General features: G+C 68.1%; 2 protein-coding genes across 4 annotated transcripts; both read right to left on the reverse strand.

Moving 5' to 3' along the window:
• Positions 1 to 1,562: 1,562 nt before the first annotated feature.
• On the reverse strand, positions 1,563 to 8,735 carry TICAM1 (TIR domain containing adaptor molecule 1). Of its 2 annotated transcripts, none has more exons than XM_070059497.1 (2): positions 8,581 to 8,735; positions 1,563 to 4,256 (listed from the first exon to the last, which is right to left on the reverse strand). In XM_070059497.1, exon 2 carries the CDS (start codon positions 4,126 to 4,128, stop codon positions 2,044 to 2,046), a length of 2,085 nt encoding a protein of 694 aa, XP_069915598.1. In that variant the 5' UTR covers positions 4,129 to 4,256; positions 8,581 to 8,735; the 3' UTR covers positions 1,563 to 2,043. The 2 variants fall into 2 exon arrangements, with proteins under 2 accessions (XP_069915598.1, XP_069915599.1); XM_070059498.1 differs by lacking the exon at positions 8,581 to 8,735 and adding an exon at positions 6,913 to 7,042.
• Positions 8,736 to 12,647: 3,912 nt separating this feature from the next.
• PLIN3 (perilipin 3) lies at positions 12,648 to 22,287 on the reverse strand. 2 transcript variants are annotated; one of them, XM_051829867.2, is made up of 8 exons: positions 22,206 to 22,287; positions 21,152 to 21,234; positions 19,887 to 20,085; positions 19,710 to 19,792; positions 17,813 to 18,110; positions 16,209 to 16,408; positions 14,761 to 14,883; positions 12,648 to 13,322 (listed from the first exon to the last, which is right to left on the reverse strand). In XM_051829867.2, the coding sequence occupies exons 2-8, from the start codon at positions 21,215 to 21,217 to the stop codon at positions 12,978 to 12,980; spliced, it is 1,314 nt and encodes a 437-aa protein (XP_051685827.2). In that variant the 5' UTR covers positions 21,218 to 21,234; positions 22,206 to 22,287; the 3' UTR covers positions 12,648 to 12,977. The 2 variants fall into 2 exon arrangements, with proteins under 2 accessions (XP_051685827.2, XP_051685828.2); XM_051829868.2 differs by having other exon boundaries at positions 12,648 to 13,319; positions 22,206 to 22,279.
• Between the last annotated feature and the right edge of the window lie 485 nt (positions 22,288 to 22,772).

A 22,772-nucleotide genomic window follows, 5' to 3' on the forward strand; every position in this document is an offset into this window, starting at 1 on the left:
CTAGTGGCGGCTTCTGAACTGGCGGCCGTCTGAGCAGGCACCTGTCGGTGTGCCCCGGGAGGGGCGCCGCGCCGAGCAGGGGCTGGGGCGGGGCGGGAGCCGGGATCTCCATCCGGGTCTCCCACGCAGGTGCAGGGCCCCAGGCCAGGGCTTAGCCCCCCACCCCCCCATCCCCGCGCCACAACACCCGCCCCGCCCCATGATCTCCGGATCGGATCTCTCTCTGGGGGGTGGGGGACAGGACGAGGTTGTGTGGTCACTCCCAGGGTGACCCTGCAGTGCCCGCCAGCTGGAGAAGCGTTGGTTGGGTGAAGACGCGGACGAGCCAGCGCCCGCGTCCGCGGACACAGCGCGGGCAGGAGGCGGCTGCAGGGCCCGGCTGACCTGGGGCCGTGGGCGACTCAGGCCGAGCCCGGCCGCTGCTGCCGTCACTCTGGCCTTGACCTCCCTGCGGCCGCCCGGGGGCGCCCGTGAGCCCCCAGCCTGCGCCCTCCTCCCGCGCCGTCGAAACCCCCGAGTTCTCCCCCGCCCACGGCTGGCTCGGCTCCGGCCACAGGGGCCTCCCAGCGGCGCCTCGCGCAGGCCTGAGTCAGCGAGGGACACGGCGCGTGGGGACACGGCCTCTGACTCACGCTGGGCGCCCCGGCGGCCTTGGTGGCCCCTCTCCTGGGAGGGGTCTGCAGCCCCACCGGGCCCACCCTTCCCAGGACCTGCCTGCATCCTCTCCTTGGAAGTTCACATCCGACCTGGCTGGCTGCGGAGGTCAGAGGTCACTTCCCCGGGCCTCAGTTTCGCCCTCTGTATAATGGGCCCACAATCAAGTGCTATTTTTTTTTTTTTTTGTCTTTCCCTCCTCTGGGGTGCTGTTTTGAGGATGGAAATGTGATTGTGTAGTTAGAAGCTCAAGAATCCGGGGGCCGGCGCTGTGGCATAGTAGGTAAAGCCGCCGCCTGCAGTACTCGCATCCCATATGGGCACCGGTTCGAGTCCCGGCTGCTCCACTTCCGATCCAGCTCCCTGGGGAAGCAGCGAGGGCTCAAGTGCTTGGGCCCCTGCCACCCACCTGGGCGGCCCGGATGGAGGCCTCAGGTTTGGCTTCAGTCACTGTGGGACTTTGTGTGTGGGGGGGTGAACCAGCAAATGACAGCCCTCCCTGTCTCTCAAATAAACTTAAACCCCTCAAGAATCGAGAAATGCTAAGGGCTCGACAGACACTATCTCTGTTCAGCCTCTGTCACCCTATAAAAATCTCCACGGGTGCCGGGCACCGAGTGTGGGAAAACGGCCAGAAATCCCACAGTGCCCCTCCCCCACTGTCTCCGTATTAGAATCCAGACTTGCAGCAAGAAATAGTGCCGACCAAAGGACTACATTTCCCAGCGGCCCTTGCAGCAAGGGCGGGGGCCACATGACCACATGCTGGCCAATGGGGTGAGAGGACGTGTGCGAACTCTCTTGCCCCGCCCCTTCCGGGGAGGAGGCCACCTCCTCCTTCCAGTTCCCTGGGCGCTGCGCGCGGGAGCCCACGTGCTTGTTAGGGAGTGGACAATGGCGCTGGAGGGTTACGCAATAAATATTTATTAGAATGAAAAGGCCATGCCAGGCGACCCCGCCCAGAGACAGGGAGTGAATGCGTGCGCTCCACAGCCGGGCCTGGCCACCCGGAGGGCCTGGCAGCCATGGGGGTCAGGGGCGTCTCTCCAAGGTCCCCGCCGGCCCCCGGGTGCTCCCCTCCGGCTCCCGTCACTCCACCGGTCCACGGTCACTCCGCCGGCCGCGGCTTGTCCTCCGGCCCCCGGTCACTCTGCCGGCCTCCATCACCCCACCGGTCCACGGTCTCTCCTCCAGCGGTCACTCCGCCGGCCGCGGCTCGTCCTCCGGGCCCCAGTCACCCCACCAGTGCACGGTCACAACTCCAGCGGTCACTCCGCCGGCCGCGGCTCGTCCTCCGGGCCCCGTCACCCCACCGTGGCACGGTCACTCCTCCAGCGGTCACTCCGCCGGCCGCGGCTCGTCCTCCGGGCCCCGTCACTCCTCCAGCGGTCACTCCGCCGGCCGCGGCTCGTCCTCCGGGCCCTGCGCGCCTCTCCGGTTCCACATGTGGTTGTTCAGCCCCAGCTGCACCATCTGCGCGTGGTGGATGATGAGCGGCTGCAGCCCGGGGCTCGGAGGCGGCGCGGGCGGGGCCGGCAGGAGGCCCGCCTGCCACGGGCCCAGCGGCGGCGGCGGCGGTTGCGGCGGCGGTGGCGGCGGCTGGGGGTGGCCGGGCCAGGTGGGGAAGGGGGGCGGGGCTCCCTGAGCCCCGGGAGGCGCCGCGGCCCCCAAGGACAGGTGGCTCCCGAACGTGGCCTGCAGCCTGTCCACCTGCGCCTGCCAGGACAGGTAGTTCTGCACGTAGGCGGCGGCGGCGGCGTCCATGGCCGCTGCCCACTGCCGCTGGGCCTCCAGGTGCTGGCTCTGCTCCCGCAGGGCCCGGGCCACCTGTTCTCTCTGCCAGTGGCTCTTGCGGTCCCGGAGCGTGGCGGCCTTGAAGGTGTTGGCCACCTTCCTGGCGAAGAGCTGAGAGCGCTCCTCCAGCCACACGAGGCCGGCCAGCAGGCTGGCGGCGTCCGAGCCCAGCTGGGCCTTGGAGCTCTCCCGCGGCAGGAAGGGGATGACGCAGTCCTGCCAGCCGAGGCGCGTCAGGGTGCTCATGAGCGCCTGGCTCACCTGGTGCAGGCCCAGGCGGCAGTCGAAGCTGGGCGTGAGCAGGAAGATGATGAAAGCCGAGTGGTCGATGGCGTCCTGCAGGCAGCGGAGCTCGCCGCGCCCGGGCACCTGGAAGTCCTCGCAGAAGGTGGCCCCGTCCGGCACGCCCAGCGCCTCCAGCTTGTCGCGCACACGCACGGCGATGTCCTCGTCCGCCCTGGCGTGCAGGACCACGAAGCTGTAGAATTTCTGCTGGGACGCTGAGCTTGGCGACGGAGCCGAGGAGGAGGGAGAGGGGGAGGAGGAGGAGGAGGAGGAGGAGGTGGAGGAGGAGGGGCGCGGAGGGAGAGGGCCCACTCGCGGGCTGGACGGAGCGGGTGGCCGCGGCCTGGTGTTCTGGGGCGGGGCCCGGTCTCCCACGGACTCTTGGAGCGGCACCTGCTGTTGCGCAGGGCCAGGGGTCCCCGCGGGCTCCAGCGTGCGAGAGGGCAGAGAGCCGGGGGCGGCGGACACCTCCGTGCATTCTACAGGGTAGTGGGCACTGGCTTCCAGAGCCGCCACAGGAGACTCAGGGAGGCCGGCGGAGGCTGCGTCCGGGGGCTGCTCCGGCTGCCCAGAGGCTGGGCTGGGTGGCAGGTCCGGGCCGGGGGTGGCCTCCGCCGAGGGCGGCCAGCTCATCTCCTCTGGCTCCTGGCAGCCGGGGGGCACCGCCTCGGGCACCTCGCTGGCCGGGGGCTCGGCACTGAGCCTGCTGGGCCCGCGGGGGCTGCGGTGCAGGCTGGACAGGGCCACCGTGGGCGACTGGCTGATCTCCAAGTGGCAGTCCAGGGAGCCCGGGGTGCCCGTGGAGCGCAGAGGACGGCCGCGGCTCCAGCCCGATGGGCTCTCGATGGGGCGCGGCAGGCTCCGTGTGCCAGAGGCAGCCATGGAGGACGGAGGGAGGCGGCCGAGGTCGGAGCGCAGGGGCTCAAAGCCACTCGGGTCCCCGATGAGGTCCCACCCGCACCGGTCCTGGACTTCCTCCCGGAGCCTGGCCAGCCGGGGGTCCTCCGTGGAGCTGAGAGCCTGGAGGGCCGCCCGGTAGGCGGCGTCCCGCATGCCGGCCGGGCACAGCTCCTCCTCGGCCAGCAGGTGGTACAAGCGGGCGACCGTCCAGCACACGTCTGGCTCTCGCGGCTGCTCGCTGTCCCCGGGGCTGCTCACGCCCGCCAACTGGCGGGCCACCAGCCGGGCCACCGCGTCGTCCTTTAGCGCGTCCAGGGAGACCCTGGCCTCGGTCTCCTGGCCCAGCTGCAGCTGCACCATGGCGTGCAGGAGCTCCGCCCCCTGGCCGCCGGGGCGTCGGGCCCTGAGCTTGTGTTTCAGGTGCAGGAGCTTGGCCTGGCCCGCAGCGCTGAGGATGTCGAAGGCGCCGAGGAGCGACGGGCCCGGGCAGGCCATGGGCACGGGAGAGCGCGGCCTTGGGCGCCGGAAGAGGCCGGGGGCGGCCGAGGCATGTTCCGTGGGGGCCGCTCGCTGCCTTCCTGGCGACCCCTACGCGTTCACGGCACGGGGCGGGCGGAGCAGATCTGCGGGAGACAGAAGGGACAGGCGGTGACCCTCCCTGGGAGAGAGACAAAGTGTCCATGCGCTGGCGCCGCGGGGGGCCTCCGGGGGTGCGCATGCGCGCAGCAGCGGGAAGCCGGCTCCGCAGCAGAGCCGGGATCCCAGCCAGCCCGGGGCTCTGACTTCGGAAGCTGCGTCAGATGTCCCCGGGGACGCGTGCAGGGGTGCCCAGAGTCATCTCCGGTCGGCACAGCTGCAGGGGCATGGACAGGGTGGAGGCCGGGGTCACCGTCTCCGACCCCGGCAGAGGGACTGGCCCCAGCTGACTCATTCCCGGGACACCCTCTTCGCTGACACATCCCAGGCCTTGTGGGCGTGTCTCACCGACTCTTAGTGTGTGAGTTGGCTGGGGCGGATGAGCAAGCCAGTGAGGCCAGGGTCAGGGCCAGGGCCCGGGAGGGGGCGTGGCTGAGCCTGGCCACTCAGGACCCGGGGGCGGGGCCGCTGGCGGGTGTGTGGGCGCCTGGAGGAGGGGCTTGTAGGAGAATCAGCCCGGTGGTCCCGCAATGAAGGGATCTGAGAAGGGCGCTCCAGGCCCAGCGCAGCTCGGTCGAAGGCCCTGGGGCAGGAGCGAGCCTGGCGTGGGGGAGGGGCAGCGAGGAGGCCCCTGTGGCCGAAGCAGAGAAAGCCAGCGGGGAGAGGCCCAAGTGGGACCCGCATGGGAGACCCGGAAGAAGCTCCTGGCTCCTGGCTTCGGATCGGCCCAGCTTCTGCCGATGTGGCCATCTGGGGAGTGACCCAGCAGATGGAAGACCTCTCCGTCTCTCTCTCTGTAACTCTGCCTTTCAAATAAATAAATAAATCTTTTTTTTTTTTTTTGACAGGCAGAGTGGACAGTGAGAGAGAGAGACAGAGAGAAAGGTCTTCCTTTGCCGTTGGTTCACCCTCCAATGGCCGCCGCGGCTGGCGCACTGCGGCCGGCGCACCGCGCTGATCCGAAGCCAGGAGCCAGGTGCTTCTCCTGGTCTCCCATGGGGTGCAGGGCCCAAGCACTTGGGCCATCCTCCACTGCACTCCCTGGCCACAGCAGAGAGCTGGCCTGGAAGAGGGGCAACCGGGACAGAATCTGGCGCCCCAACCGGGACTAGAACCCGGTGTGCCGGCGCCGCTAGGTGGAGGATTAGCCTAGTGAGCCGCGGCGCCGGCCTAAATAAATAAATCTTAAAATCTCCTCTTCTGATCCCAGCTCCCTGCTGTGCGCACCCTGGAAGGCCGCAGTGAGGCCCGAGTGCTGGGCCCCTGCACCCACGCGGAGTGGGAAACCTGGATGGAGCGCCCGGCTCCTGGCTTTGGCCTGGCCCAGCCCTGGCTGTTTTGGGCTTCTGGGGAGTGACCCAGCGGGTGGAGATCTGTCACTTTGCTTTTCAAACAAATCTGTCCATCTTTAAGAGACAAACTCCAGCATTCTGGAATGACAGAAATCCCGAAGCCGGGCTGGGCGGGGCCCGGGGCCAGGCCCCGCCCCCTCCCTCCGCCCCCACCCAGGAAGGGCTGGGGGGAGTCTGGAACCTGCCGGCCAGGTTCGAGGTCAGCGAGGTGGTGGGACTGCTCCCACTGCCTCTCTGGAAAAATCCTAAATGCTCCTGACCCTCACCTCTCTCGCTGTGCAGCCACGCCCAGCGCCGCCGGCCCCCACCCACCCCGGCCTTCACCTGGCTGTCGGTCACGCCTCCAGGACAAAGTCCCCTCCTTGTCGCGTGGCCGAGGGCCGGGCCCTGGCAGCCGCCGGCTCGCAGGGGCCGTGCCCAGCGTCCGTTCCCCTGATGCTGGGCAGAACTGGTGTGGAGACGAAGCACTCGGGACAGAGCCCGCGGGGAGCGAGACCCACGGTGGCGGCCACGTGCGCCGCGGGGGGAGACTTGTTCTCTTGCCGTCCTTTCTAGCTCTCGGCCACTTCCGGACCCTCCCATTCCCTCTTGGTCCCCGGCAGTCGCCTCCTGGCTCTTATTTATTCAAAGGGCAGAGAGAGGCAGATAGAGAGACACCTCCCATCCCTCCGCTGGTTCACTCCCCAAAAGCCTGCCATGGCCAGGAAGCCAGGAGCCAGGAGCTCCGTCCGGGTCTCCCACGCAGGTGCAGGGGCCCAGGTACCTGCCGCCTCCCGGGGTGCCCATCAGCCGGGAGCTAGAGTCGGGAGCAGAGGCGGGACTTGAACCCAGGTCGCTCCGATGCGGGTGTCCCACGTGGCACCTTAGGCTGTGCGCCAAGCGCCGGCCCCTGGCCCGGTCCCTGGGGGCCCTGGGCCACGTGCAGCCAGCACCTGCTGTGTTCGGGACAGCGCCTTCTCGGCCTGCACGGAGCTCTCCGTCCAGTTCAGGGAGACGGACAGGGAACGGGCGAGTGTCCCCAGATCACTCGGGGAGGCGGACGGCCAGGGCAGCGGGGCGACCGAGCCGCGCCGTGGCGGGGAGTGGGTTTGGGTGTGAAGTGTGCTGCCGAGGCCGCGGTACAGTGATGGTGATGGTGGCTGGAGGCGGGGCCTCCGGCTGGGTCTTTGGGGCTGAACCCCGTGGATTTAGGGGACCACACACCACTGGCCCCGCCCCTTGGACTGAACCTCCAGTGCCATGAGGGAGAGCAAAGCTCCCTACTGCCTGGGGAGCCTGCCTCTGGCCTCACCGTTTGACGTGGGATCTTGCTGTGGGCTGGGCGTTGGGCCACAGCGGGTTAAACTGCCACTTGGGAGGGCCACACACCGTAACGGAGTACCCCAGCTCCCTGCGCATGCGCCTGGGAGGCGGCAGCGAGGGCTCAGGGGCGGGGGCCCCTGCACCAGCGTGGGAGACCCGGATGGAGCTCCTGGCTCCTGGCTTCCGCCCAGCCCAGCCCTGGCTGCTGTGGCCATCTGGGGAGTGACCCAGCGGATGGAAGACCTCTCTCTCTCTCTCTCTCTCTGCCTCTGCCTCTCCTCTCTCTCTGTAACTCTGACTTTCAAATAAATAAATAAATCTCAGGGAAAAAAAAAGAACAAGACACATTAGAACTAGCAGATGACGCGTGGTGGCGTGTCAAACCCCAACGCGGTCGAGGCCAAGGGCACGTATTGGGGCGCGTTAGGAAGCACCTTGTACACAGGGTGTAGGGAATTTTTTTCGAAAACCTCTCATAGGCGTGGATTTCAACACTTTTTTGCACCAAAATAAATTCATCTTTCAAAAAATGGTGGTTTTTTTTTTCATCTACTTGAAAGGCACCGTGGCAGAGAGAGAGAGAGAGAGAGAGAGCGCGATCGTCCATCCGCTGGGTCACTCCCCCGATGCCCACAGCAGCCCGGGCTGGGCCAGGCCAGGAGCCCGGAGCTCCACCAGGGTCTCCCACGTCGGGGGCGGGGGCCCGAGGGTCTGAGCCGTCACTGCTGCCTCCCTGGGTGCGCATGCGCAGGGAGCCGGCTCAGCAGCGGTGGGGCCAGGACTTAAACCGGTGCTCCCAGCAGAGGCCCCTAAATGCATCGTGGAATCCTGTTCGCAGGTGCCATGCCGACCACCACCCGCGAGCCAGGCACAGGCGAAAGGGAACGCAGCAGAGACTTAAGCCAGGCCGGCGCCAGGGCCCCTGCGCTGTGCTGAGGCCGAGCCGCCCCCGCGGACCCCCGAGCGTGGCCCCGGGTTAGGCCTCACCCCACTTGCCACCTGCCACTCCAGAATCCCACATGCAGTCCCGGCTGCTCGGCTTCCGCACGGCTCACCGCCCATGCACCTGGGAGGCAGTGGGCAGTGCTGGGGCCCTGCACCTTGTGCGAGACCCGGATGGAGCCCCTGGCTCCTGGCTTCGGATGGGCTCAGCTCTGGCCGTTGTGGCCATCTGGGGAGTGACCCAGTGGATGGAAGACCTCTCTCTCTCTCTCTCTCTCTCCCCCCCCCCCCCCGCCTCTCTGTAACTCTGCCTTTCAAATAAATAAAACTTTAAAATAAAAATGCAGGCCCCTGGTGCAGGTCGGGAAGCTGGCTCCAGCCCCCAGCCCGACTTCCCCCCAACCCCCACCCCTGGCCCTGATGGGATCCGGGCAGCCCCAGCAGCAGGTGGCGGCCCCCAGCCCCAGGAGGGGGCAGCTGGGACCCTCTGGGGAGCCAGGGAGAAGGAGCCCCCAGAATTAGTGAAGTGGAAAACCCGCGGACCAGGGACTGAGGCTGGGGAAGGGATCCGGACTTGGGGGTGCCTGGGGCGGGCTCTGGACCCGCGGCGCCGGGGCCCCAGGGCCAGGCGCGGACGCCCCGCCCCAGGCAAGGACTCGAGGGAGGGGTACCTCAGCCTGCGCGGTGCCCGCGCCCCTTCCCCTTCCCCACTTACCCGGGATCCCGGACGGCCCCGGGGCCGCTCGCGTCCTCGGCCTGTCCTCGCTGGGGTCCGGAAGGCCTGGCGGCGGGGCCGCGCGCTGGGCGGCGGGAGCGCGGTGCCGCCTCTTCCGTGTCGCGCCGGGCACGGTGGACGGGGCGGGTGAGGTCACCGCTTCCCCAACCCTGCCCAGCCCGCCAGGGAAAGTCCCCGAGCAGCCCCGCCCGGGGGCCCCTCGGCAGGCAGGGCCTGGTTGCAAGTCTGAGCACCTCCTGCATGCTGGGGCTGGGAGTGGGAGCTACAGCAGGAGACCAGGGGCGCAAACCTGGGGGCGGGGGCCGGGGGGGGGGCTGCAACTTTAAAGCAAGGTCTCCAAGGGGAGGGGGCTGCCTGTGGGGTCGGGGTCGGGGTCCGGGTCCGGGGGACGACGGGGGTGCGAAAGTGAGGGCCGCCCATCCTGGAGGGCTTTGGGGGCGCAGGAGCACGGTGGTTCCCAACTCTCCGGGGGCCCTCACTCACTTGCTTCCCGGGAAGCCCCGGACCCAGGGTGTCCCGGTCCTGGGGTCAGCCCGAGTTGTATGGAGCTGGGAGGATGTTCAAGATGTCTCTTAAAACCACAAGTCAGCCGGCGCCATGGCTCAATAGGCTAATCCTCCACCTTGCGGCGCCGGCACACCGGGTTCTAGTCCCGGTCGGGGCGCCGGATTCTGTCCCGGTTGCCCCTCTTCCAGGCCAGCTCTCTGCTATGGCCAGGGAGTGCAGTGGAGGATGGCCCAGGTGCTTGGGCCCTGCACCCCATGGGAGACCAGGAAAAGCACCTGGATCCTGGCTCCTGCCATCGGATCAGCGCAGTGCGCCGGCCACGGCGGCCATTGGAGGGTGAACCAACGGCAAAGGAAGACCTTTCTCTCTGTCTCTCTCTCTCACTGTCCACTCTGCCTGTCAAAAAAAAAAAAAAAAAAAAAAAAACCACAAGTCAAACATGAATTCCATATGTATATATATTATATAATTCCATTTATTCCTGAGAAGTCATACAGTATAATTTTGAATTTGTAAAAAATTTATTTGAAAGGCAGAGTTACAGAGAGAGAGAGGTCCTCCAGCCACTGGGTCACTCCCCAAATGGTTGCAACCGTCGGAGCTGCGCTGATCTGAAGCCAGGAGCCAGGCGCTCCATCCGGGTCTCCCACGAGGCCGCAGGGGTCCAGGCACTTGGGCCATCGTCCACTGCTCTCCCAGGCCACAGCAGAGAGCCGGATGGGAAGTGGAGCAGCCGGGACTGGAACTGGCGCCCATGTGGGATGCTGGCGCTTCAGACAGTGGCTTTATCCGCTTCGCCACAGTGCTGCCCCCCCACCAACTTTTTTTTTTTTAATTAATTTATTTTTTTAAGGAGGAAGGGGTCAGGAAAGTTAATGACCTTGGACCCCTCTGTCGGCCGGAAGACGTCCGGGGCCCCACTGCATCTCCTCTGCAAGTGCATGAAACCCAGTGCGGGGAGGCCGGGACGTCCAGCTTGTCCAGTTTGTTCAGATGGCCGGAGGGGGGTGGCTCCTGGGGACCTGCTGTCTGACTGGGGAACACAACGGGGAAGGCCTCGCAGGTGTGGGAAGGGGGAGCTGGGGCGTGGAGGGACCCCGAGGCCGGCGGGCTCAGCGAGAGAGGGACACAGCCTGCAGGATCTGCTCCCAGGAGGTCCCCAGAGACAGGAAGTGGGGGGGTGGGGAGGGAGCACTTCCTGGGGACGGAGCTTCCGTGTGGGCAGGGGAGAAGGTTCTGGAAGGAGGGCGATGAGGGCGTAACTGTAAATTTTGTGTTTTTTTTTTTTTTTTTTTTTTTAAATGACAATTTAAACAAGCTTGTAAGTACCTACGAGACAATCACTTGTCAAACACCTTGGAGGGGCCGGCGCTGTGGCCTGGTGGGCTGAGCATCCGCCTGCAGTGCCGGGATCCCATGTGGGCGCCGGTTCAAGTCCCGGCTGCTCCTCTTCCGGTCCAGCTCTCTGCTGTGGCCTGGGAGAGCAGTGGACGATGACCCAAGTCCTTGAGCCCCTGCACCCGCGTGGGAGACCCGGGTGGAGCTCCTGGGTTTGGCCTGCCATCTCCAACTCGAGGGAGCCCTGGGCTCAGGCCAGTTTGGTGGGTGCCCATTTTACAGGTAGGAAAACTGAGGGGCAAAGAAACAGCTGGGCAGCCAGGGAGCAGCCCCCACTCAGTGAACGAGGCGCAGCGTTCCAGCTGAGCTCCGAGGTGACCTCCACACCAGGGAGCTGTCCACAGGGAGGGGCCCTCAGATACCTCGCAGGAAAAAATGAGTTTATTTGGGGGCAAATCAATTTTGAAATCCGTGTTTGAGAGTGAGAGTCAGAGAGAGAGAGAGAGAGAGAGAGAGAGAGAGAGAGAGAAGGGCAAAGACTGCGAAAGGGCTCGGATCTGCTGCTTCACTCCCCACATGCCAGCCACAGCCAGGGCTGGGCCAGGAGCCGGGAGCTCCATCCGGGGCTCCCACGTGGGTGCAGGGGCCCAAGGACCTGAGCCGTCCCCGCCGTCTCCCACAGTGCCCATCAGCGGGGAATGTCAGGGCCAGAGCCGGGACTCGAACCCAGGCTCTCTGGGTAGGCACGGGCGTCTTCATTGCCAGGCTAAGCACCTGCCCTGCATCTCACTGGGGGAGGGGCAGTGACTGCCATCTGCCAGCATCTGACTGCAACCACTGGTAAGGTCTGTAGACGAACACGTCTGTGTTTCAATAAAACTTTATTTACAAACTCAAGCAGTGGGCCGGACACGGCCCCCGGACCGTCTTTAGCCTGACGCCGTCCCCGGCACATCTTGGGGCAGCACCAGTGGCCCGGGGCCGTCCACGGCTCAGTGTGCTAAGCACAGCTGTCGCCTCCTCCCGTCGCTGGCTGTCCCAGTCCCTTCCACTGCTCCCCTCCACGCCGAAGGGCTGCAGGCTCTTGGAGCGCCGCCCCGTGCCTCAGTTTCCCTCCCTACCCACCTGGGGGTGAAGACGGCACCAGTCCAAGGGGCTCTGGGTGGCTTCACCCAGAGGTGTTTCCTGGGGTGGCGACAGAGAAGGGGAAGTTGGAGGACGTCTCCCAGGCACGGGGGGGCGGGGGGGGGTGGTCCGCTCTGGGTCTTGCTAAGCGCTGCCAGGCTGTTCCCCAAACGCAGCCCCGGCTCCACGGCCCTGGAAGGGAACGGGAAGGGTCGCTTCCTCACTGCCAACTGCCCGCCACTTTCTCTTTCCTCGTCTGCGGCCGGAGGTGGAATCCACAAACCTCCACTCCCAGAGGGGTTGGCAGAGACCAGTGCTGGACTCATGGGTAATGCCGGCGGCCGGGGGGGGGGGGGGGGGGACTGGTGCTGGGCTCACGGGTGACCCCGGCGGCCCACGATGTCGTCGGAACTATCCAGCTCTGGCTCCTGACCAATGCGGGTCTGGGGCAGGGGGGCGCGGGGCAGGCGGCAGGTGCTCAGCCAAGCGAGCCCTGGGTTGGGTTCCCAGCACCTGGGAGTGGCCTGGCCCAGTTCTGGTCGCTGAGGGCCTCTGGGGAGTGCCCCAGCGGCTGGGCGCCCTTACCGGGAAGGCTGACGGAGCCCCACCCTGTGAACCCTGTGACCGCGAGGGAGGGGCCCCCACCTGGAACTTGAACCTTCAACTTCCAGAACCACAAACAGGGTAGTGCTGTGTTTATCAGTCCCGGTCTAAGGTATTTAAAACAATTTTTACTTGAAAGGCAGAGCGACCAAGAGGGAGAGATGGAAACACATAGAGAGGTCTTCCATCCGCTGGGTCACCCCCGCAATGGCCGCAGTAGCCAGGGCTGGGCTAGGACAAAGCCAGGAGCCAGGAGCTCCACCCGGGGCTCCCACGAGGGTGCCGGCGCCCAGGTCCTTCTGCCATCACTGCCGCCTCCCCGGGGCAGAGGCCGGGACTGGACCTCTGGTAGGGCCGCCAGTGTGGCAGCGGCTTCACCGGCTGTGCCGCTATCCCAGCCCCTCTAGGGTGCGTTGTTATGGCAACATGGACACACACGCACGTGCGCGCGCACACACACACACAGCCTGTGCTCAGCTGCAGGTGAGATTTATTAAGGCAAAGGTGACCAGCGGGGTGGTGACCTGGGTTGGCCAGCAGGGCCCGCAGCCTCACGTCCACCCCGTCCCTGGGAGGCCGCTTCTCCCACCGGGAGCCTGGGTACATTGGCTAAAGGCCGGTCTCTGCGGGCCTTGATGAAGGAAAAGCAGCGGGATCGGACAATGAGAGCCCTGAAGGAACGTTCTAGAACGTTCTAGAAACGTCTTTCGGGTGAGGCTCAGCACAAGCCCCTGGCCGGGGACCCCCAGGTCACTGCCGGAGCCACCGGGACGGGGGGACGGAGCTTCACCTCTGCGTTCACCCTACGCCTTCTCTTCTGGGGCTTTCTCCACGATTCCCGGGGCGAAAGGTCCCACGAGCCACGTGACGGGGCTGTTGTGGGCCACGTACTCGATCATGTGGTCCAGGGCCTCGCGGGCCTTGGCCACACGCTCGCGGCTCTGGGTCAGGACGCTGCCGGACAGGTCCTGGAAGGAGTGGACGGCGGCGAAGGTGGCCTGCAGGTCCTCCACCTGGCGGCGGGCCAGCTGCACCTGCTCCTCCACCTGGCTGGGCAGCCCCTGGATGCTGGCCGCCAGGGAGGCACAGGCGCACTGCAGCTGCTGGGTGACACCCCGGAACATGCTCAACGCCCGCGACTCCACCTGCTGGGGGGGAGGGGCGAGGTCAGGGCCGAGCGCACGGCCAGCGGGGCTTCGGCACTGGGGGTCAACCGGGCAAGAGCCGCGCCAGCGGCAGAGCCCTGAGGCTGGCTCCGGAGTCTTGGCCCTCTGAGCTCCGGACTAGGCCGCTCAGCCGTGGGGGTGGCCTGTGGCCCAGTGTGTGTCGTCACCGGCGCCAGGGCCTCCGAGATGCGCGGCCCACCATGGCCGGCAGGGCCAGCTGCTGCCTGGGCGTCCCCCATCGCAGCACCTGGGTGGAGTGCCGGCCGCTGCGCTTCTCACCCAGCTCCCTGGGAGGCAGTCTGGGTCCCTGCACCCACAGAGCAGCAGGTGTGCAGTCCCTGGCCCAGGGCGCTGACGGCGCAGCCACCTCGGGAGAGGCCGGGCGGCTCCTCGGCCGGGCAAAGCCAACAGCCGCCACGCCGCACGCAGGCCCCCGAGGCGCGCAAGGACCTACCCGCCGGTGCGTGACCGGCGCGGGGCGTGGCCAGACATGCCAAGGACCCCAACGCCTGGAGACAGACGCACGCACGCAGGCACGCTGGGAGCAGCGCGCTCTGAGCTCGCGGTGGCGTGGAAAGACCACGGGACACCCAGGCCACGCCACGTGGGGCTACACCGACAGGACACGGGGACAGGAAGGGGTCGCGGGCTCGTCAGGGGCCGGGGCTGCTTTTTCTGGGGGAAGAAACGTTCAAAGCGGATCCCGACGCCCTGTGGGTGTGTTCAGAACCGACGAATTGTGCCCTTTACGCTGTATCTGCGCTTTTAACAATCGCTTATCGTGAAAGGCAGAGCTAGAGAGAGGTCTTCCATCCACAGGTTCCCAACCCAGATGCGCCAACGGCCAGCGCTGGGCCAGGCCGAGGGCAGCAGCCGGGAGCTCCACCCGGGTCTCCCCCGTGGGTGCAGGGGCCCCAGCACGTGGGCCTCACTGCTGCCCCCAGGGTGCGCAGGCGCAGCGGCTGGGTCAGCCCCGCAGCGGCCAGAGCTTGAACCCAGGCCCTCTGGGGGATGGAGGTGTTGGCCCCCTGCGCCCCAGAGCTGCGCCCCAACTCGCCCAGTCCTGACAACACTCAGGGTCCTACAGCCCACTCGCAGGCCGGGAACGGAGAACGTCGGCCTCTCGCCCAGCGGGGAGCCCACCGGCGGTGCAGTCCTGCGGAGGCGGCAGGCGCGTGGGGGCCAAGTGAGAGCCTGGCGGGGCGGCAGGGGTGGAGGGGACACTGGGGCCGGGGGAGCCGGGTTCCAGACTCCAGAGAGGCGAGAGCCAGCTCGCATGTGGCAGGTCAGAGTCTTGGGGTTGCGAGGATGCCCTTAGCCCAGGGCAGACAGCAAGGCGGAGTAGTGGTGGTGGTCGTGGTGGGGGAAGGGCGAAGTCGGGGCCCCGCCCACCTAGGTCACGCCCCGCCCCCGCAGGTACCTCCGGCGTGGCCGCGTCCTCCGGGCCCGGCAGCGGCCTCTCACTGAATCCCACGCACAGCTGCCGAAGCCGCTCCTGGCCCTCTGCGAGCCTCTGGTCCACTCCGAGCTTCATGGTCTCCACCTGCGGCCGAGCGCGGGGCAGTGAGGGGCAGGGGCTCCCGGGGGCGGCCCAGGGCCCCCACGCCCTGGGGGTGGGGCCAGAAAGCCTCCTTTTAAAATCCGACTTGTCTCCCTCTCCCTCTCCCCCTCTCTCCGACGCTGCATTTCAAATAAACATCTTTTAAAAACAGGGGAGGGCGAGGAGGCACGGTCCGGGGAGGCGGCCGGGCTGTGCCCTGATGCGGGGCCGCAGCTCCCCTGCAGGATGCCCCGGAGTCTGCAGGGGTGAAGTCAGACGTTGCTGTGGGTGCAGAAACTCCTGGGAACCCGTGCCCTCCGGGGGTCTTCGAACAAAGCCCAAGAAAACGCAAACGACGGAAAACAAACCCAGCCGGGGTCTCAGCTCGCTGGAGCTGTCCCAGCATCTCTGCGCACCCAGGCTCCGGGAGCTGCGGGCGCCGCCAGGGCCTGGACTCCCGCCGTCCAGCCTGGGGGGGCGCGGACAGCAGGGCCGTTCCTTAGGCTGCCTTGGCTGTGACACATCGTGGCCAAGTCACAGCTGCAGCCCTGGGAGCCCAGGTGGACGGAGTGGAGAGAGGGGAGTGAGCCGGGGAGACCTGAGTGGGGGGTGGGGACGGGGAGGGAGAGTGGGGACGGGGAGCGGGGAGGGGGAGTGAGAGCGCGGAGGGGAGAGTGGGGGGTGGGGATTGGGAAGTGGGGATGGGGGAGCAGGGAGGGGGTGTGGGGAGCAAGGGGCAGGGAGGGGGAGCGGGGAGGGGGAGTGGGAGCGCGGAGAGTGGGGGGCGGGGATTGGGAAGTGGGGAGTGGGGAGCAGGGGGCGGGAGTGGGGAGCAGGGAGCGGGGAGGAGGAGTGGGGATAGGGGAGTGGGGAGGGGGAGTGGGGGGCGGGGATTGGGAAGTGGGGAGTGGGGACGGGGGAGTGGGGAGGGGGAGCGGGGAGGGGGAGTGGGAGCGCAGAGCGTGGAGGGGAGAGTGGGGGGTGGGGATTGGGAAGTGGGGAGTGGGGGGTGGGGGTGAGGAGCCCAGACCAGGGCCTTTGGAGGGGAAGGCTCCCTGCAGTATTGAGGCTGCCACCTCGGGCCCCGCCCCTGCTCCCTGGCCCCACCCCCACCCAGGGCCCCGCCCTGCCTGCCTAGGTCCCTTCCACTGCAGCCCCGCCCCCGTCCACCCAGGCCCCTCCCACTGCAGCCCCGCCCCCGTCCACCCAGGCCCCTCCCACTGTAGCCACGCCCGCCCCGCTACACTGGCCCCGCCCCTGCCCGCCCAGCCCCGCCCGCCCGCTGCACCGGCCCCGCCCCCATCCGCCGAGGCCCCGCCCCGCCTCACCAGGCTGAGCGCCTGCGCCAGCTGCCCCAGCGCCTCCTGCGCCCTCTGCCTGGTGCCCCGCAGCTTGGCCACCGAGTGCTCGTACGCGCGCTGCCGCAGCCTCTCGGAGAGCGAGCCCAGGCGCACGAAGTAGCTCTGCTCCTGCCGCTGCTGCTGCACCGAGGCCATGTCGAAGCCCTCCAGGGACGTGGCGATGCGGGCTGCGGGGAAGGCGCAGTGGGACTCGCGGGAGCCCGCTCCGGTGCGGGCCCCAGTCTGCCCTGAACTGCACGGCGGGACCAGGGATTCGGAGTCTTGCGGGACTCGGTGGCCTTGGGTGGGCGTGAGGTCAGTCCTGCCCGCCTCCACGTGCACCACCACGCATGCTCCTCGCGGACGCCCCTCGGTGTGACCCCGGGGGCCACCAGATGCCCCAACCCCTTGTTAGAACTGACAGCAGGTGCTGACCCGCACGCATAGGGCGGCGCGGTGAGCAAGGCTGCAGGCGGGGGGTGAGTTCTGGAAACTGGAGGGCTGACTACCGCCCACGCTGCTTTCCAGCCCCAGGAGTGGGGCCGGTGCTGAGGCGCTCGGTTAAGCCTCCCCAGGCCCGGGAGCGGAGGGCGGTGCCCTGGGCCAGCCTGGGGGCGGTGGGCGGTGCCCTGGGCCAGCCTGGGGGGCGGTGGGCGGTGCCCTGGGCCAGGCGGGGGGGGGGCAGTGGGCGGTGCCCTGGGCCAGGCGGGGGTGGGGGGGAGGCTGCCCGCGGGGAGGCTGCCCGCAGTGCCCAGGGCCGGCTGCTCAGCCAGCTCCATCCCCCGCCTGGGCCGCCGCTCCCAGGTGCTCAAGCCCCAGACCTCCCTTCTGGCGCCTGGGGCCCGGCAGGGGCCAGGTTCACGGTCGGGGAGGAGCCCCGGGAACCCCACTTTGAAAACTCAGAGGTCCCGAGCTGACGACCACCCCTAAACCATTGACAGCAGGGCGCCAGTGCCAGCCCCAGAGAACGGGAGACCCTCCCTGGGGCTCCTCCAAGCCTTTAAAGTCTCCCCAGCAACCCGGGCCGCGGCCTCTGCCCTCGTGGGACTTGAGACCCCCTCCCCAGTCTGGAGTGAATGGCAGGGAAGAGGGCGGGACTTTGAGCCACTTCCGCATTGGGTGGATGACGTCGTGGGGTGGAGCCCTCGGGAGAACCCTGGTGGTCTGTTAGGACAGGCACCTGCGTGGCCAAGGGAGGCCCTGGCCAGAGCCTGCACTCCAGGCCGCTGAGCGCACGTGGGCACGCACCGGGGCTCCGGCTGCTCAAGGACTCTCTCCCGCTTTTTCCTCTCCCTGCCCCGTCGGGTCGGCACCCACCCGGCTCTACCTGCCTCCCTGCTGACCCTCAGCACCCTGATGGACACTGGCTGTCCCACATGTCCCCGGGGCTGGCTGCCTCCCACCTCCTCCACAGCGAGGCAGGAGGCCCGCGTGCCGCAGCAGGGCCAGCCAGAGGCTGAGAGGACGGAGCAGGGCAGGCGAGGGCTGGGCGAGGACCTGAATCTGGCTGGGAGGCAGGTGGGCGCAGGTGCTCAAGGCGCCCTCTGCTGGTGAGGACGGGGTGGTGGAAGCAGGGCAGGGGCCACACTCACCCAGTTCGGCATCCGTCATGGGCAGGTGGTTGTCCACCCATGCCTCCGACTTGCCCAGCACCGTGTCCACCCCGCTCAACACCATCTGGCCCACGCGGGAGTCCATGACGGAGTGCACGCCGCTGGCCACCACGGACCTGGTCCTGTCCACGCCGCTCTGCACGGCGTCACGGGTGGCGTCCACCGCCTCTGTCACCCGCGTGGCCACGGAGTCCTTGGCGCTGGCCACGGTGTTGGATACCATCTCCCGGGCCCCCGACACCTTGGATGACACAAGATCCTTGGTGTCCGCCAGCACCTATGGGATGGAGTCGGTGTTTCCACCAGCCCTTCGAAAGCCTGCGCCCTCTGCACCCCGCCTCCAGGGGGCGCCAGGGAGGGAGTCCACCTCCCCGCGAGGCTGAGACCAGGCAGGCGGGGGTCACACCCCAGTCCTGGGCCCTGGCTTCCTGCTGCGTGGCCTGAGGCCAGTCCCTGTGTCCCTGTGCCTCTGCTCCGTGGCAGCAGGTGCTAGAGAGCCAAGTGTGGGGCCCTGGAGAATTAACACGTCGGGGGCTTGGTGGTTAGCACCCCGCAGCCCACATCAGAGAGCCTGGGAGCTGTGGCCCCGGAACTGACGCACCCCTGGGAGGCGGTAGCTGGGTCCCTGCCACCCACGGGGAGACCCAGATGGCGTTCTGGCCTGCTCTGGGCATCTGGGGAGTGGCATCAGACACGAGTGGTCTTGCTCTCTGCCGTGTGAATGAATGAATGAATGAATGAATTCCCAGGAGTGAATGGGGAGGAGACTGATCTCAGACATGGCGCACTTTGGGGGCTGATTCTGGAAGTTCATGCTAAAACATCGGACACGGGCCAGGTGCCGTCCCGAGCCCCCCGGGGAAGGCCCTCGGTGCCCCCGTCCAGCAGGGGGAAAAGTGGGGCTGAGCATCTCACCCTACTGCCTTTTTTTTTTTTTGACAGGCAGAGTGGACAGTGAGAGAGAGAGAGAGAAAGGTCTTCCTTCCATTGGTTCACCCCCCAAATGGCCACCACGGCCAGCGTGCTGCGCCGATCCGAAGCCAGGAGCCAGGTGCTTCTCCTGGTCTCCCATGGGGTGCAGGGCCCAAGCACCTGGACCATCCTCCACTGCACTCCCTGGCCATAGCAGAGAGCTGGCCTGGAAGAGGGGCAACCGGGACAGAATCCGGCACCCCGACCAGGACGAGAACCCGGGGTGCCGGCGCCGCTAGGTGGAGGATCAGCCTGCGCCACGGTGCCTGCTTCCGGTCCCGGCTGCCCCGCTTTCCTTCCCGCCTGGAAAAGCAGCGACGGAGACCCAAGGACCTGGGCCCCTGCCGCCCACTTGGGGAGACCTGGGTCACGTTCCCGGCTCCCAGCTCTGTCCTGGCCCAGCCCCAGCCGTCGAGGCCATTTGGGGAGTGAACCAGCGCATGGCAAATGTCTCTGTCCCTCTGCCTTCCAAAAAAAATCTTTAAGGGGGAAAAGAAACTAAGCAGATGAACCAAGTGGCTGTCGGGACCCGTGAGCACAGTAAAAAAAAACCCCACAGGTGGCAGAGACGTGGGTGCCGGCCCCAGCCCGGCTTCCCCGGGGGGAACGGAGGCACGGACGTGTTGGTGAGCAGGGCCGGCCGAAGCCCGGGCGGGCGCTCACGGCGGCACCTCGCAAACAGCTGGGATGGGGCACGACCCAAACGTCCACGGGCAGGTGGACAGAGGCGGCGCGCTCCGCTGCACGGCCGTGGAGATGAGAGTTGCGCATGCGCTGGGGTGGGGGGGAGCACGCAGCCCGCGGGGCCCGGGAGCGGGTGCTTCCTGCACACAGGGCTTCGGGGGCCACCACGGGTTCGGGCGGGGAGGGGAGGGGCCGTTTCAGCCAGCGCCCGCCCCCTCACCTTCTCCGTGGGCTGCTGCAGGATCGGCAAACTCCCCTCCAGCCTGTCCAGTCCCCGGTGGGCGTACTCGCTGGCCGACGCAACTGTGGAGAGGGAGCGAGACGGACAGGTGCCGTGGCCTCCCCGGGCGCCGGCGGAAGGGTCTGGGGGCGCCCCGTGGGCGGGGAGGCCACCTACTCTGCGGCTCCAGCCTGGCCAGGATGGGCTGGGCCCCGCTGGCGGCGGCCGCCGCGAGGGTCCTCACGCCCTTCTCGGCCGCGTCGCACACCGTCTTCACGCGCGGATGGCTCTCCTTGGTGGAGGCGTAGGCGCCGGTCACCATGTCGCAGGTGGAGCTGACGAGGGGCAGTCTGGCCACGCGGTCCACCACGCTGGGCTGGGGGGCGAGAAGCCACTCAGGGGGGCTCCAGCCCAGGCCCTGGGGTGGGACGTGGGCATCCTGCACCCCGCTATCTTGTTCCGGAACATTCTTGTCACCCCCCCAGCCCGGCCTCCCCGGCGCGCACTGGCGACAACAGCCAGGGCGGTTAGGGAGGGCTTCCTGGAAGAGGTGACCTCTGTGGGACGAGGGAGTGGGCCACGTGGCTCCTTCCCCACGGGAAGTATGGTCCAGGCCCGCGCTGCCCAACATCGACGGCCACATGCCCGCTTAGGGTAATGGAAATTACATTGGGTGCAGCAGGGTGCCCTTGGCGATGCCGGCGCCGCACCCTGGAGCACCCATTTGGGGCTCGGCTGCTCTGCCTCCGAGCCAGCCCCCTGCCGTCGCCCCTGGGGGCCAGCAATGACGGCCGAAGTGCTTGGGCCCCGGCCAGCCCCGTGAGAGACCCGGAGGGAGCGCCTGGCCCCGGCGCCAGCACCCGGGAGGGAACCAGCAGGTGCAGCTCTGACACGGTGCTGTCACTCAGCGGGCCGTGCCATAGAGCACCTGCGGGCCGGCCGAGCCGGGCTCTCAAGCCGCCTGTCAAACGGCCGCCGCCGGGAGCGGGAGCAGGGCGGAGGGGACCAGCTTTCCCTGAAGGAGGTCTCCAAGGACCCTCCAGAGGGGAGGTGCCGACCCTGGCAGGGGGAGGGCCCTGAGAGGCCGATTTCCCACCCCTGGGAATGGTGTAGTCCCCACTCAGAGGCGCCCCGGGGGCACTGTCAGGGAGCCGCAGAGACCACGTGTCAAAGCAGAGTTTGGATTCTGGCCCCAAGGGCAGCTCCCTGCTGGTGCACCCTGGGAGGCCCAGGCGCCTGGGTGCCAGCCCCCTAGGTGGGAGCCGGCGTGGAGTTCCCAGCCCCCTCCCACTGCTGGCATTCAGGTAGTGGGCGGGAGATACCTCTCCCTAAGAAATACAAATTTAAAGCTAGACACCTGGGCCCCCAGCTGTGCCAGCCAGGGCGGAAGCCTCCCTGGCCTGGGGCCGGAGGGGCGCTTCCTGCTCCCAGCCAGCCCTCACCTGTGGCACCGGTTCTTCAGCTGTCCCCTGCGCGCTGGCATCGGCTTCGGTCCCGTGGGCAGACATGGTCACTGTGGCAGGCCCTGGAGGAGACGGCACGGTAGAGCCGGCCCTGCCCCTCCCCCCAGGGGAAAGTCGGCTCCACGCTGGAACCGGGGGAGGGGGCGGGAGGCGCCCCATGACCGCGGGCTGGGCCTCTCTGTCCTCGGAGTCCACGCTGGAACCGGGGGCAGAGGGCGCCCCTGTCGGCGGGCAGGTGAGTCACAGGTGCAGGGCAGCAGGTGCGCCCCCACTTTCCCCGCCAGGGGAGAGGACGCAGGCACGGGGGTCACCCTGCCCGGCTGTGCGGCGCGGGCTTGCTTCCACGCCCAGAGAGCAGTGGACCCCAGCTTTGCACGCAGTAGGCGCACGGCGTCCGCTGACCTCCCGCGGAGAGCGCCGGGTGGGGGCGTGGAGGGGGCCCGCACCCACGTCCCGGGGCTCAGAGCTTGATCCGCGATGGGCAGCGGCCAGGTGGGCCGCTTCCTGCTCCCGCACCCTCCGCGCCCTTCCCCAAGTCCTCGGGCTCAATTCAGGGAACTGTAAGGGCCGCGCCCCAAGACACAGCGGAGTAACCCCAGGTCCCCCTTTCGCAACCCCGCGGCCACACCCACCGGGGGGAAGCGCAGCCCGAGCCCCGCACCGCGGGGTCCCCGCCCCCAGCCCCGGCGGCCCAGCCGTGCGCGGAGCAGAGGGGCGGCCCCCGGGACCCCCGGAGTGGGAGCTGTCCCTGTGCGGGAGGCGCGGGGCGGGGCCGGGAAACTTGGAATTAAACTGCGTTTGCCAAAAAGCACGCATTCTGCAAACCGCGAGAGAAGCTGGGGCGGGGGCTCGCGGGCCCCCGCACAGGCGCAGGCGGGAGAGGGCTTCCGGCCCGGGCTTCTTACACAACTTGGAGACCCTTCCCCAGGCCGCGGGGCCCCGAACGCGCCCCACCCCGGAGGGTTCGCCCCGCCCCCTCCCGCCCTGGGCCGCCGGACCCCCGCCAGCACTTTGGGGGGCCCCCGCCTCTCACCACGGTCAGCGGGACGTCCGGTCAGCGAGGCCACCTCCCCACGCCAGCTCCGACTCCTGCCAGGGTGGGGCGGGGCGAGCCTTTATACAGCGAGAGGCGGGCACCCTGGGAGTGACGGGCCGGGGGCCCAATCACGTCGGGGGGCTGCCCCCTCCGGGCCCCGCCCCCCGCGCGCCGGCTCCGCGGGTTCAGCTGCGGGCCAGGGGCGCCCCCTGCCCGGGCGGGGCTCCTACGAGCTTAACCTGGGAGGTGCGTGCGATTCGGGGCGCGCTGCCCGGGACCTGGGGTCCCCAGACGGCCGCTGCTCCCGGGTCCACGCTGAGGCTGTGGGCGGCGGGGGTCGCACCCTGCACCTGTGCCCCCCGCAGAGGGGCCTGGGTCCCTGTCTGGGTCTCGAGCACCCCGCACCCCAGCAGTCCGCATAATCGGGCCCAGTGCCTGCCGCTGGGCCCCCCTGAAGCTCCGGGGCCCCCTTACCACGTCCGCGTCCCAGGCGAGGGCCGGGCAGCCGCTGGGCCCCGGGTCCGGCGTCCTGATCAGCCCCTTCCCGAAGCTCCCTGCGTGGGT

Source organism: Oryctolagus cuniculus, chromosome 16 (genome assembly GCF_964237555.1).
Source record: "Oryctolagus cuniculus chromosome 16, mOryCun1.1, whole genome shotgun sequence".
Lineage (NCBI taxonomy): Eukaryota > Metazoa > Chordata > Mammalia > Lagomorpha > Leporidae > Oryctolagus > Oryctolagus cuniculus.

What these genes read in the sequence shown, in the direction of transcription:
- TICAM1 (XM_070059497.1), bottom strand. Translation starts at nt 4,128, where the DNA reads ATGGCCTGCCCGGGCCCGTCGCTCCTCGGCGCCTTCGACATCCTCAGC.
- PLIN3 (XM_051829867.2), bottom strand. Translation starts at nt 21,217, where the DNA reads ATGTCTGCCCACGGGACCGAAGCCGATGCCAGCGCGCAGGGGACAGCT. An exon ending in GGCCAGGCTGGAGCCGCAGA is followed by an intron (nt 19,793 to 19,886) that starts GTAGGTGGCCTC and finishes CCCTCTCCACAG; the next exon opens with TTGCGTCGGCCAGCGAGTAC. An exon ending in CATGACGGATGCCGAACTGG is followed by an intron (nt 16,409 to 17,812) that starts GTGAGTGTGGCC and finishes CCTTCCCCGCAG; the next exon opens with CCCGCATCGCCACGTCCCTG.